This window comes from Thalia democratica, chromosome 4, assembly GCF_965202585.1.
Source record: "Thalia democratica chromosome 4, ktThaDemo2.hap1.1, whole genome shotgun sequence".
Taxonomy (NCBI): domain Eukaryota; kingdom Metazoa; phylum Chordata; class Thaliacea; order Salpida; family Salpidae; genus Thalia; species Thalia democratica.
The window spans coordinates 6,633,442-6,648,181 of NC_139168.1; the positions used below are offsets into that span (position 1 = coordinate 6,633,442).

The 14,740-nt window shown below is 32.3% G+C and overlaps 1 protein-coding gene across 1 annotated transcript in view; it reads right to left on the reverse strand.

The window, feature by feature from the left end:
• Window positions 1-14,740, reverse strand: part of LOC145832936 (uncharacterized) — a 96,162-nt gene that overhangs the window by 39,611 nt on the left and 41,811 nt on the right. Inside the window, exons 71-99 of the mRNA XM_082940138.1 lie at window positions 14,520-14,719; window positions 13,948-14,226; window positions 13,477-13,737; window positions 13,235-13,334; window positions 12,834-13,033; window positions 12,317-12,595; window positions 11,832-12,101; window positions 11,489-11,588; window positions 10,976-11,172; window positions 10,609-10,702; window positions 10,006-10,202; window positions 9,389-9,664; window positions 9,104-9,209; window positions 8,663-8,859; window positions 8,328-8,467; window positions 7,775-7,922; window positions 7,244-7,346; window positions 6,690-6,871; window positions 6,155-6,338; window positions 5,701-5,986; window positions 5,333-5,468; window positions 4,860-5,050; window positions 4,484-4,589; window positions 4,066-4,238; window positions 3,715-3,841; window positions 3,223-3,486; window positions 2,645-2,744; window positions 2,107-2,300; window positions 1,623-1,787 (exon numbers count right to left, since the gene is read on the reverse strand). Coding sequence (XP_082796264.1) covers window positions 1,623-1,787; window positions 2,107-2,300; window positions 2,645-2,744; window positions 3,223-3,486; window positions 3,715-3,841; window positions 4,066-4,238; window positions 4,484-4,589; window positions 4,860-5,050; window positions 5,333-5,468; window positions 5,701-5,986; window positions 6,155-6,338; window positions 6,690-6,871; window positions 7,244-7,346; window positions 7,775-7,922; window positions 8,328-8,467; window positions 8,663-8,859; window positions 9,104-9,209; window positions 9,389-9,664; window positions 10,006-10,202; window positions 10,609-10,702; window positions 10,976-11,172; window positions 11,489-11,588; window positions 11,832-12,101; window positions 12,317-12,595; window positions 12,834-13,033; window positions 13,235-13,334; window positions 13,477-13,737; window positions 13,948-14,226; window positions 14,520-14,719 — 5,255 coding nt within the window. The remainder of the gene's footprint in view (window positions 1-1,622; window positions 1,788-2,106; window positions 2,301-2,644; window positions 2,745-3,222; window positions 3,487-3,714; window positions 3,842-4,065; window positions 4,239-4,483; window positions 4,590-4,859; window positions 5,051-5,332; window positions 5,469-5,700; window positions 5,987-6,154; window positions 6,339-6,689; window positions 6,872-7,243; window positions 7,347-7,774; window positions 7,923-8,327; window positions 8,468-8,662; window positions 8,860-9,103; window positions 9,210-9,388; window positions 9,665-10,005; window positions 10,203-10,608; window positions 10,703-10,975; window positions 11,173-11,488; window positions 11,589-11,831; window positions 12,102-12,316; window positions 12,596-12,833; window positions 13,034-13,234; window positions 13,335-13,476; window positions 13,738-13,947; window positions 14,227-14,519; window positions 14,720-14,740) is intronic.

A 14,740-nucleotide genomic window follows, 5' to 3' on the forward strand; every position in this document is an offset into this window, starting at 1 on the left:
GTTTTAACAAAACTAAGTATTGGTTTCTGTTCTTTTTATGTTGTACTTTTAGTATAATTCAGTTCATCATAGTTTAAAGTAACAATGTTGGCAAAATTTAGTTTAGTTAAAATTACTATGACGGTATACATTCTTAGAAATTGTGAAGGTTGTTTAGGTGATATGTGTATTTATTTTTTAGTCTAATGAAAAACTCTGTAGCAAACATAATATTGTGACGTAGTCACACAAACTGCAACATTTTTGTTTAATATTCAGAAAAAAATGTATATTTTCCTAAAATTAGTCTTTTTTTTATTAAAAAGTATCAGATAAAGATTTTGTAAATAATCTTTAAGTACTTTTTTGTTGACATCTTAAGCAATGCGAGCAAGACTCACATAAACTGTTTAGTATTTGCAAGTGCTTATAACCTTATGCATAATTGATTTTTACTGTGTTAAAAAAGATTTATTTTCTGAACACAAAATTCAGCTGATCGTAGTTGATAATTTAAAACAGAGAATGAAAATTTAAACAAGAGATTTTCAGGCATAGAAAGAGAACAAAACTAACTAGTTTTTACATTAAAAACTTATAAGTTATTTACTTGGATTTTCTAAACATAGTTAAGTCTGACTGTTTTTTGCTTTTACTATAACAATTTAATTTGCAAATTTAGTCTACATAAGTCTACAAACGTTTTAATGTGCGAACTAATAACTTACTGTGTTAAAAAAACTTCTTAAATATAAAAACTTTATTTTTTGTATAAGTCTGTTAAGTATTGCATATAAAACACTTTATTCGTAACACTCCTTAAAGTATGCTTTGTAATTTTCTGATTTTGAACATGCATGAAAGTAATTTGCTACATAATGGCACCAATTTTAATGTGAATATACATTTGCAGATTTATATTCTCCTATGTTTTTAATGTTAAAGTATGTGGAATATTTTTAAACTATGAGATGAAGTTTTAAGGAAAGTCGTTTTTAAGTGTTTTCCAAGGTTATAAATTACTATAAGTTTTGGCAAAGATTGAAAAATAACTTTGGCAATTATGCAAATTTTTACGGTTTTTAATTCGTGATTTGAACACCTTTTATCAATTTTGCCGATCTTTCAAATTGTTGCGAAGGCAATTTTGGGTTTACAAGAATTTTCTTTCACTTTAAGACCAAATTTGAAAGTTAAAATTTGATCATATTAATACCAAGTCACGGTAAAAATTATGAAAAGAAAATACTAATGCAACTTCTAACTTTTAACTTGAAAATTCATAATAATACTTTATAAATTATTCGTAAACTAATATTATAGTGTTGTTAGATAATTTGCCACATATATGCAATGTTTTAAGTGTTTAAATTTCGAAGTTGCATGAATTTTTGTTGTTTTCACATTTTGATTAAATTGAAAGTGATAATTTCTATAGTTAAAACGTTTTTTTATTTTTCATATACTACTGAAAACTTAAACTACACCACACGAACAAATATAAACAAGACCGTAGAAACAGTTTCAAAGCATTAACTACGCGATTTAACTACAGTTTTGCATTAACACTGTTTATTAATTTAAAAAAAAAGTAAAGTTAAAATTTGTAAAATAAAACAACAATTCACTACTAATTCACCCACCTAAATTAAAAAGGTTGTAGAACGTAGATTCTCCAGTGTTCGTGTCTTCGATTGTGCAGTTGAAACCGTCGACGAAACCCTTGTCAACTGTAAACGTCACGAACGTTTCGTTCAACGTGACGTCATAATGCGGTTGGAGAGAAACTGAACTTGCTTCGAGCGGTCCTGTTAATAATAGATTTTTTTTACTGCTGAAATTATAAGAATATTTCATTTAGAAAACAATGGTGTACCAAAGTGCGTAATTAACAAATTTATACTTAATTGGAAAAGCACAGGCTTTTATGTATAAAGACTAACTGTTTTGAGTATGAACTTTTAAAGTTTTCATACTTTATGATAAAAGTAAATAAATAACTTAAATATAATAAATAAATATTTGTATACATATAACTCAAATGGGTGTGAACAACATAAGGTTCTTCGCTGTACAATAGCTATGTACAGCAAAATATTTAAAAATGCATAAATTCCAAAAACTAACTGAGGTGGGTGTGAATTACTAGAGGTTCTTCACTGTATGTCTTTCCAATGGCGTATTTAACTTGGAACACCAGTTTGTTGCCGGGAAGATCCGGAAGTGATTCCTCGAAGAACCGGTAGTTTGCGTGTCCACGGATGAGCGAGGAATCGATCAGGTAAAATCCGTATTGTTTGTGCGCAGCGTGCAATGTGAACCTGCGAGAAAGATTGTCCGTTAGTAAATAGTTGTTATTTCTAAAAAAACACATTTCTATTTTTCAGGTATTTTGTAATTTTTGTTTAAAGTTAAGCTAAAGTTGAGTTTAAAGAATAAAAAAGTTTCTAGTATGTGTATAAGTGTTAGCTGTAACTATTAACTTTTAAAAGTTTTGAACATATATCCATGTTTGTGAATCTATGTACGTACTTATTTTTATCCAGGTCTTACTGTTTTGTCTAGTAAACACGAAGTCACATTTTGAAAACTTACTCAGTTTTCACAACATCAAGAACTTATCAAGTTTTAGCTAAATTATAATAAAGTGTTAATTCAAACTTACAAAGTTTTGTCAATGTCCAGCACATTTGAAGGTTTTTTAAGGAACAGTTCGGCCCAGTCACGACCAGTGTCAACTCTTCCGGTTGGGTTTGGCGTTGGGTCTGGTTAATAAATAAAAATTAAATAAAAATTATAAATTTATAAAAACACATTTTATAAATAATCTTAATAAGTGGTTGTTAAAGATTTCACCATGATTTTTGTACAAAATTGTTTTTTTGATTTTTCTGAAACAGTTACAAAAAAAAAGGTTTAGAAAAATTTCACGTATGTAAAAGTTTTGTTGCAAAGTAAAACCGCAAATTATATGTTTACGTTGTAGCACATATCTCATTTACGCTCAATTAAGTATAATGTTGCAGGTAGATATTTATCAATTACTTCTGTCAACAGCAAATAAGTTCGAATACAAGTATATCTACATTCACCGTTTAAATACAAATTATGATACCTTAATACGTATTTAAAAAAAAAAGTTTGAACTGATGTCAGTTGTTATAATATAATGTACATACAGATCAAAATACATATAAAACTTTTAAACGAAGAAATATATTTTAGAAGTTACTAAAAACTTACCAATATCAACAGTTCCAATAATTTCTTCATATTCCCTCCTGCCCACTTTAGCACTCATTATGACATCATAACTAGCACCAGGCTTCAGACCATTGAATACATGGTTTACCTCGCTGTTTCCATTGAACTCTTTTTGTTCGATGACGTCTCCATTCTGTGGCACGATTGAGATTGTGACGTCATTATCAGTGGTTATGACGTAATCGACTCGCAATGACGTGCTGTCGACGACGGAGACGCTGCCGCTTCCAAAATCGAACTTTTCTGTTTTAATGTTAAACATACCATTGTTTTTAAATTGATGTTTATAGACCGTAAAAACTATTGGTTGCTTTTATCTTAAGCTACTGTTAATTGATTTCGTAAAACTTAAAACATTGTTCTGTATTTTAAACAGCAGTACATAGTTGTCGTCGTATTAGATACAAGCCATTTTCAACAGATAAACAGCTCAAAAATTAAAATTTTTGAATAATTTTCAATAAAACTGACCGGTTTTAAATGCACCGATGAAAGGCTTGGATATTTTATCGTTGGCAACAGCGTACATGTTGAAAATGAATCTGGTCCCGTGCCTGAAACCATTCTTGTTTCGCGACTCCAACAAGTAATCCGATACCTGTGTAGTTGTATAAAGAATATTGATAAATTTTAAAAAGTTTGAAAGTTCTGTAATTGGTTTGAAAAAAAAGTTCAAGGTATTAACCTGTAATTGTTTTTCTTTAACTTTAAAGTTTTGCAAAATAGTTTGAACACGTCTAATTTTGAATAAGAATTGATAATTTTGTTTAGATCATAAGTTTAGTAAAACACTAGAACAGTTTAAAAAAAACAAAAACTAACAGATTCCTGGTCAACGATGTCGCCTTGAATTCTCTCGAAATGTGCGAACCTGTACACGTCGCGCTGGTTGGCGTATATGACGTAATAATCGACTTTTCCCGGCTGACGCTGCCAGTTGAACGTGACGTCATTGGACGTTACGCTCGGCTGCACACGAACTATTCTCGGTGGGGCTGAGAAATATTTTAATTTGAAATAATACAATTATAAAATTTTAGAGCTGTTTATAGTAGGTAGAAATACAAACGGCACAAAACTTAAATATTAAAATTTACAAAGACTAAATACGTTTTTACGTTCCAAAAATAATTTTAAACTTTATGTAGTTGTTTAAAAATTTTAGTTGTTTATTGAATATATGTTGTTAATTTAAACTTAATAGTTAACGGGCACAAATCAAATAAATTTATAAACTAACACATGCCGACGGTTTCAACGATTCTTGGGGGTGTCGGTTCTCCAGCGTCATCTAGCGAATAAAATACGTCGTAAACTGCTCCGAATTCCAAATCGGTGAAATTGACCTGAAATGTATAGTTGCCGTTGATTAGTAAAAACACTTATTTTCAAGTAAGATATTTAGTTTTTTATTGTAGTACATGCAAAAGTTAAAACATTTTCATACTGTTATTTTTAGGTACAGAATAGTAAAATGATAAGCTAAAAGAATACAAGATAAACACTTTGAGTTATATATCTTCAGTTATTATTACTTTATGTTACTCACACATATAGATGACCAAATGTAAACCGAAACCTAATTGGTAAAATAGAAAAACTTTAAACAGACAAACCTGATCGGTGGTTGTCACGTTTGCCATCTTTTCAGCCACAGTGACGTTGTTTTCGTCCCTCAAACTCAAGTACACGATCTTGTCTCTCAGATCCACCTTGCCTCTCTCCTTCACCTGCACAGTGATCTCTCCTCTCTCGCTTTCGAACGCCGAGAAGAACTCGTGCGTGTGCCGCATGTGAAAGGGAAGCGCTGAGAGAAGTTTTTGAATTAAAAAAAATAACAATAATATACGGAGAACTTGGTTATTCGTACCCGTTTTAAAGAATGGCTGCGACAAATATAGAACTTCTTTGTAAACAACCTCAAAGGAAACAATTTAAAAATTAAGTGTAGTTTTCATTAATGAATAAGTTAAGATAATGCTAAATGTGTGTAATTGCGTGTAAGAAAATAGAGAAATGTTCTAGAAATCATACACATGTAAATTTAATAAAAGCTTTTGTATTTTCTAATAATAAAAAAAAAACTCACTGTTGCTGTAATTGAACCTCATGACGTCACTAACGACGTTTTCTCTCGTTTCAGTCGTCACTATGACGTCATAATCGGTGTCTCTCATCACGTCAGTTTGATTGAACTCTATCGTTGAATCATTTGATGGTGTTATCTGTTTTAATTGGTTGTTGTTAATTGTGAAAAGACAATGTCAAACTTTAAGTACCATCCGTTTTGTTAAAGCTTTTTTTTTTGATATGAACAAACTTTTTTCAAAAATTAATGAAATACTTTAATAAAAAAGATGTAAATATTTTATAAATAATTAGTACCATGTCTTGAGTACATTAGCTAAAAAGTAAATGCACATTGTCTTGACGTTTAGTTTAACAAGTTAAACAAACCTCTTGCTGGAAAACTGCGACTTCATCGTCGCCGTAACTTGCAATCACCCTGACGTTGACCCTGTTGTAAAAAGAGGGGCTTTCCGGGGTCTGAAACCTCCAAAGAACTGCGTTATCTCCCTCTTCCACGGGGCTTCCACTCTCGACCCTGGGTGGCGGAGAGTAGAGTTTCACGGGTTCCTCCTCGTTAGGGTACTTCCCTTTTTCGGGGAATTTCTCGTCGTCGGATTTGGAGTATCGTGACGTCACCACACTGTACACCTCGCCCGGAACTAAGTATTCGAACCTGAGGAGAAAAGGAGATGAAATTAATTTTATAAAAGTATAAAAACTGCTTGATAGCATCAGCAATTGTTTTGACAAATACTACTACGGAAATATTCAAAAATACAATGTTTAACATCTTCGCAAAGCTAGTTTGATCAAAATAAATTTATTAATCTTAATTACTCACGTGGCCGATCTGTTCTTCCCGTCAGCTGTCTTGTTCCTCACGTCAAGTTCGTTCTTTTCTCCGAACAGCATGATCATGTACTCCCAACTGTCGTCATCTTCCGTGACGTCATCTCTGACTGTGACGTCGACGCTGTATTGTGACGTCACGTTGCCCACGGTGGTTTCGGCGGGAGGCAGGTTTTCTGATTGAAATGTAATGTTTAAAATTTGTTACTACTTGATATATATCACCTAATTGGTTTTCTATGCGACGTGTGGTAATAGTCAAATGTTTTTTTTTTTGATATATCTGTGTTTGAATTAATGAATTTGATCTCAACTGTCATTTGTAAACTTTTTTTAACTTGATGTTCATAGCATCAAAAACTCTAGTTTCATTTATTTGCTTGTTAAATACTTTTTATGTAAAACTAGTAATCAAAGTTGTTCGTTGAGAAAACGTAAATTGAAAAACAAAACATTAATTTTCGTACCTCTGCTAAAAGTAGTTTGTGTTAAAACATTTATACTGAAAATGAATAGTTATAACTCACTGGTTGCAACTTCGACTCGAGTCTTTTCTCCCTCCAGCCCGCTCTTGCTCACGCTGAAAACTTCTATGACGTAATTCGTATTCCAGTCCATGTACTCCAGCTTGAAGAAGTATATGACGTCATCGGAAGTTCGCATCAGTTTAATTTCGTTATAGTCATTCTTTCTTTCTAAGTTTTCGTACCTGGAATAGAAATAATATTAAGCTTAAGAACGAACTATTGTTGAAAAACTAGTGACAAAAATTTGCTTGTTGTGGTGAAAATGTTGATTGCCTTTTAACTATATATATACAAACGTACACAATATACTGACTTTTGTTGCAAACTTTTGAAGTGTTTTCTAAATTTAAAATGAATGTGTTTTAAAGTACTAATGGTAATGTTTTATAAGTGTAAAGTTAAAGTAGATTTATAGTTCTTCTACTATGTGTTTTTATACTAAGAGTACTTTGGTTTGTAATGTAAGCATAAACTAGCAGTAATGACTATTTAAGTAAAGAAGTAAAAACAGACCACAAAACATATTAGTAAGTTAATTAATAAAAGTTTACTACCTCAGTATGACGTGGCTGAAGTTCGATTGTGACGTAGGTGAAGCGGAAACGTCGATCCTGTTGTACGTGACGTCATCAATTTCTATTGTGAGCGGTGCGGGTGCTTTAAAAATATTGTATAAAGTTAGCTTGGTATATCAGCACTTTGGTGTACAAACACAACTTATATTATTAGAGCTGCTGTGAACAACTAAATTAGCAGAGAAAAAAAATTACCTTAAAAACTACTTAAAGTCAATTTTTAAACATTTTAAACTTTTTGATTTTAACCGCCGTATCAATAAGAGCTGTTAAAGTTAACACCAAAGAAGTTATTTCTTGAACTAAAACACACAAAATAAACTTTTGCTTGGTACAGCTGTTTCTGCGTTTAATACGCGTCTTCAGCCAAGTTTTATTCAACGAAAAGCAAAGTACAGCAATAAAATTATACAAAATTAGGTATTACGTAATAATAGAATAGTTAGTTGATTTTAGACAAAATCAGAATAGTATATATATATATATATATACACTTATACTAACACTTACCTGTCTCAACTTCATCGACTAGCTCCCACTCGCTTTCTATGTTGCTCCTGACTCCCTTCACGAACACCTGGTATTCCACGCCATACGTCAGGTTGAACCAGTAGTATGTCAAGGTGGCTTCGTCGTGACTTTCTGGGATACTCACAACCTGAAAGGTACGAACATCAAAATGATATTTTAAATTCGAATTTTCGATTTGCAGCCAAATGTTTTCGTCTTGGTGAAACTAACTTCACTCGTAAGACCTTCATTTTGAAGGGGTAATGTTAGTGTTTGTTTGGCCCACATGTCAAAAGTGTTGAGAATTTTAAGCAAGAAATTGTTTTAAGTCGCAAAGTAACTGTTTGAAACAAGTTAAGATATTTTAATCATTACTCGGTTGTTTTTTTGCTCAAAAAACACTGTTTAAGAACTTTTAAATCTTCATAATACAAATTAAAAACAACTGTTAGTTTTTTGCTGTTGTACTAGTTGTACAAATAAAAACTGTATAAGTGTAACTAAAAATAAAAGCACATTTAAACTGGTTACTAAATAAACGAAACAACTATACCTTTGTTTCATCTTCGCCGTTCTCACTCCTGACACGAAGGTGGAACTCGTTGAACTGGTTATCAACGTCGGTTTCCATGGTAACCATCAGGTGGCGGGTTCCGAACAACGACACCGAAGTTGAAGGGGCGTCCATGGATTCTGGATGAAATTTTACTTTAGAAATATTTAGTAGGACTGTGCTATTTCGTTTTTTTTTTGTTGAAAGATTCGAAAAGCTTAATGTTAAAGCAAAAGACTTTCATCAAATGTAAAAAAATATTTTTATATTGGTTTGAATTAAAAAGTTGATAATATAAATAAAAAGTTGGTTAAGATATAAATTCTAAAACAAACCAAGTCTATCTTCAACGAGCAGCGGATTCTTGCTCCTGACTCCGTTGACTTCATAGGAAATTTCAAACATGACGTCATCATTTGCGTAGTCGCTCGGAATTTCGTTGATGAAATAGGTGGGATCGGTGAAATTTGTTTCGTAGGAGGAAATTTCCCTCTTTTCTCCAGTCGCTTTGTCCACGTGGTATAAGTTTACCCTGTTTATGTAAGTTTATGAAAACAATAAACTTAATTATTTTCTGTAATTATTTAATTTCTAGTGAGGCTTTTTGGCAAAGAAATTCTAAAGTTGCTATGTTTTACAATCTTAATAAAAAGTGTTTCTTTTTAACTAGATAAGGTAGAAAAAGCCTACTTAAAAATCAGAATTCTCAGTTTTAAAAAGCACTTTTAAACCAAAACGCTTATACCCACAATAAGGTACCGAGCTACGCTACTTACCTGACAGAATCAATTTTGTCGTATATTTCCGGTTCGGGGTGAGTGAAAAATATCTCGGCCGAGTCTGTTGTCGTGAGCACTTCCGCTACTGGTGTTGGCACGAAATCTGTTTGAAAAGTTATACTTTATATTTTCTACTGTAGAAAAATATTTCAGTTTTTGTGAGTTTTTCCTGAACAGTTTCATGGTCGCAGTATGCACATAAACTATAACTGTATAAAAGAAAAACTTAAAAAATACAAAGCCTAGGTTATCAACTTAAACAAATATAATTAAACATCTAACCTGTCTTCACATTGTCGAACATTTTGTAGAACTCTTCGCCGTTGCGCTCAACCTCCACCACGAACACGTACTCTTTATCCGGAACCAGATCCTCGAAGACGTGCATTATGACGTCATAGTCGTCGCCGAACTCCTCCTCACCCACTCGAGTGAGGCCGGTGACGTCAGCGGTGACGAGTTTTATGGTGACCCTGTCGCTTCCTGGGTTCAGCGTGTACTTGACGCCCACGGAGTCCATTGAGGTCTGGTACTCTACCTCTCCGAAATCGAACTCGCCTTTGGGAAAAATCAAGTAACAATTTATAACGTTGTGAAAAGTACAGAGTGAAGAAAAGTTGAAGGAGTTGATGTTTTAGACTGTTACGGTTTAGTTCGAAACACTATGGCTTGTTTCCTTTGAAAAAGTCATAAAATGATGAAACCTTAGCATAAACTTAATATGTTTAGCTTAATATCGGTAAAGTTTAAAATATTTTCTAGTGTCAAACTCATCGTAGTTGGTCTATTAAAATATAACTTTGGTTTTTATAACATTTGTTTTAGATAAGGAATAAAACTACTTGTGAAAGTGTTTCTAAAACTTTGAAAACATTTTATAAGGTCAAAACAATTCTCACCGATTGCAACTTGCTCGACAAAGTACCAAGGTCCCTCGACTCTTCCGTCATTTTCCTTCACAAAAATATTCTGGACTTCCCCAAAACCGAGAACGCCCCACTCGTATTCAAAGTAAGAACCAGGGCCGACGTCGGTGGGAATCTGGAAAGATCTGGTTTGGTTGATGCCGAATTCGTCCACCAGTTTCAGTTGGAATCTGGTTGGAAGTGTCAATGAATGAATGTATAATTATACTAATGTGCACAACTTTTACAATTTGTTTACGAGATGAGTTGTTGTAATTTATGAGATTACGTGTCTTGTACAAGATGAGGTTTAACATACAAAGACAGGCATCAATACTAGCTACTACATTATATAACGATATTCAAATTTGTTTTCAAAGTAAACTTTAAATTTAGGAACTATTTCAGCATAAGCACGTTCATATATTTGTATAACTTTAGAATTAAAAAAAAAGTATTTCATTGTTATATGTTCAGTTTATAAGTAGAAAAACTGTGGCCATCAACAAAAATTTTCATACATTATAATTTTAGGACTTATATCTTGATCTCAGGTATTTTTAAACGTTCTAGTTTATTTTATTTTAGTTCACTTACTTGTTGTTTTTATTGTCTTCAGTTGCTTTTATCTTAATCCTGAGGAAGTTTTCATCGTCAACTGATACAATTGCATTAGGTTTTTCTAAGTTCTCTGAGAGTAAATTAACTTGTTTTAAAAAATATTTAGTTTACAGGTGTACACATACTTTTAGAAACCACTTAATTATTTTTTTTTTTGTTTCAACAATATTTTAAAATATAACTATTTAATCTTTAAAATAGTGTACGGGCTCTGAAACTATACGAAAGTTTTAGGTTCGAATGTTGCAAATAAGTACGAAATAGTTACTGCCGACTACAAACTAAACAACTTGAGATTTAAAAGCCGTTTTAAATTCAAACCAATCAACATATAAAAACTGACTCATTTCAACTTCAATGTACAGCGGCTGCCTTGATATGACCTCATCAACAACGTAATACACGTAGAACAACAACGTTCTGCCGGCGTACTGAGACAAGTCGTCGTAGTACTTGTTCAGCACGACCCCGCGCATTACGTCATCAGATACCAAATCAGGTACCGGGTTGCCGTCGTCACGTTTCAAGAATACATAGAACCTGTGTGAAATTTTATTTAAAAAAAAAGGTACTTTTTAGTCAAAAAAGTAGTATAAAGACTAACGCAAGGTTTTTTTATTTTAGTCATTTTTTAATACAAAGTCTCAAATAAATGCTAGTTGTACATTCAAAACACCATTATTTATCGTTTTCAACAATATTTTTTAAACTTTTGAGGTGAAGAAATACAAACTTACTACAACATTGAAATATTATATGATTACGTTAAAATAGAGTTTTAATAAAAACTTTTGTCATCTGCAGCATTACAACTATTCTAATAAAAATAGTGCATAATATTGACAAAATTCAATACCTTGTAAAGTCGATAGTATCAGTTATATTTGGATCAGCAAGGATTACTTCAGCTGTTTCGTTTGAATTTTTGACTTCACCAACTGGCGTGGGTGGGTAGGCTGTGTACAAAAAAAATAATTTTATCAATGTTTTCACCTTAAAAATTTGTTAATAAATCTTTAAATACGTTTAGTTTTTAATATTTTAGACGAAACAGGATATAAGTATTTACTTTTTTATTTTGTATATATATATTTTTAATCAACACAGTAACTTCACATAAACAAAAAGCTTGGTAGGTGTAAATTAGTTTAAATCAACAAAAAGCTTGTCGTTGTCTTTATTTTCAAAAAAGTTCTCACCTGTTTCAACCGAGCCGATTTTTTCCGAATAAGAATACCCGTCCTCGTTTGACTCTATTATGACGTCATAACCGCTTCCCGGTTTCAAGTTGACGAAATCGTGTGTGATGACGTCAAAGCCGTCGATGTCAATCGTGACGTCGTCTTGATCGGTCTGTGACGTCATGACCAACCGAAGCTTCACTTTGTCTACGTCGTCATGGAGATCGAAGTAAACGGAAACTGACGTCATGCCGGAAGTGACGTTGCCGTTTCCGAACACAAAGTCGCCTGCAACGTTTGTGAAATTTTCAAAAAGATGCTATTTTGTATCGATAGAAATAATACTTTTTACAAAAACTTTCTGTAGTTTTTTTTGTTTTGAATAAACTTAACAAATGTCATAAATGATATTTGCTTTAGTTTTATTCTCAAAACGTTTTAGAACTTATCGTACAAACCACTAGGAGTTTTACATAAAGTCAACAAAAAAACTTGTTTAAAACCTGTGGTAATCCCATCAACGAAATACCATGGGCCTTCAACTTTTCCATCGAATTCCTTAACCAGAACTCTGTAACTTTCTCCTTTTCTCAAGTTAGTCCAGTAATAATCGAAAGTATCGTCTCCATCGACAGTGAATTGTTTTATTTGCTCGTTTCCATCTTCATCGACAAGTTTCAAGTAAAACTGGTTGTTTTTGTTGTTTTCAGTGAGTTTTATTGAGAGCTTCAGGTTATTTTCATCGTACACTGTAGCTGATGCATCTGGCTCGTTAAGATCGTCTGTGGCATGAAGTATTTTTTGATAGAACCAAGCATATATGTGTTACTACACACAAAAAATAGGTGTTAATCAAAACACTGAAACATTGAAGTAAAAAGCTTAATGTACCTTGCTAAACTATTGTCTTAATTAATCTTTGTTTAAAGGAATGATTTCTATCTCTGTTTTGATCAACATTACTTGTTTTACACAAAACAATCTTTTCAAAGCATATAAGTGTTTTAAAACAATTCTCACCCAAATCAGCTTTCATGACAAGGGGAACGCTGCTTTCGACTCCTCCAATCACATAGCTGACTGAAAACGCCATCTTTTTGTTGGCGAACGGAAGCAACACAGATTCATTGTAGTATTTATCCAGTACTAATCCGTCCAAATAGTTCAAATTCACAAGATTTGTGACCTCTCCGCTTTCGTCGACCTCGTACAAAGAAAACCTGTTTATTTTAATTGAGTTGAATATTTATGAGGAATTTAAGTTAATTTTAAGCGGGCTTGGTGTTATAAAAAAATATTAAATTAAAAAAATAAGACTATTGCTATTAAACTGTAGTAGACAAACGAAAAGTTTCAATTCGGTTTTATTAAATTACAAATAGTGGATAAACATTGAAAATTATAAAAGCAGCTAAAAAAACCTTGTCTGATCAATAGTTTGTTTAATATTCGGATCAACTAGGACAATATGAGCTGTCACATTTGATGTAGTAACTTCTCCTATTGGGGTTGGTGGGTAATCTATCAAAAGTTTCCAATTTTAATTTTCATATAAATATTGCTGGAACTTTAAGCTAAATAATGATTGAAATAAAAATTCCTTATTTTTAACATTTCTTTAAGTCGGTTATTCAAAGCTAAAAATGTATCATTTATATCCTACCTGTTGTAATAGTTCCTATGTTTTCCGAATAAAAGTATCCGTCCTCCGAAGTTTCAATTATGACGTCATGTAAGCTTCTAGGTTTCAAGTTAACAAAATCGTGAGTGATGACGTCAAATCCGTCAATGTCAATCGTGACGTCATCTTGGTAAGTGCTCACTAATCTGAGTTTCACTTTGTCCACGTCGTCATGGAGATCGAAGTAAACGGAGACTGACGTCATGCCCGAAGTCAGGTTGCCTCTTCCGAAATTGAAGTTATCTGTGAAGTTAAATGAGTGAATAAAGTTTAATTATTTTATTTTTTGTACAAATAAACTTTGAGATCAGTGCATATCTAGTGGTAATTTTTCTAAAAAAAACCAAGTTGTATCAACTTGAATGGATTATATTAAAATAGATTTAACTAAACATTTTTAATCGATTTATAAAGTATATCATGGTAAAACTAGTATGCTTTTCTTAAACATACCTGTGTTGACTTGATCAACGAAATACCAGGGGCCTTCTACTTGACCATCGAACTCTTTAATCAAAACTCTGTAACTTTCTCCTTTTCTGAGGCTAGTCCAGTAATAATCGAAAGTGTCGTCTCCATCGACAGTGAATTGTTTAATTTGTTCGTTTCCATCTTCATCGACAAGTTTCAAGTAAAACTGGTTGTTTTTGTTGTTTTTAGTGAGTTTTATTGAAACCTTGAGGTTATTTTCTTCGTACACAGAGGCTGACACGTCTGGTTTGTTAAGATTATCTGTAATAAAAAAATCAATAAATTAAAATTTGTTTTTATAGTACCCAATTTTGTTCGTGTCAATTAAAATATAGAAAATACTTGAGTAAAAATCACATTGTACTTTTCTGTATTGTAACAAAGTTGGTAAAGGTTTTAATAAAATTATTAGACAACATTTTATCAATAAGAACACACATCTGACATTTTATAAAAGTAGCATGCACCTATATTTGTTACAATTTATCTATATTAATTACAACGGTTTTTCAACAATAAACTAAAATAAGTGTCTCAAATTACAAAAATCTCACCCAAATCAGCTTTCATGACAAGGGGAACTTTGCTCTCAATTCCTCCAATCACGTAGCTGACAGAAAACGCCATCTTTTTGTTGGCGAACGGAAGCAACACAGATTCGTTGTAGTATTTATCCAGTACTAATCCGTCCAAATAGTTCAAATCCACAAGATTTGTGACCTCTCCGCTTTCGTTGACCTCGTACAAAGAAAACCTGTTTGTTTTAATTGAGTTG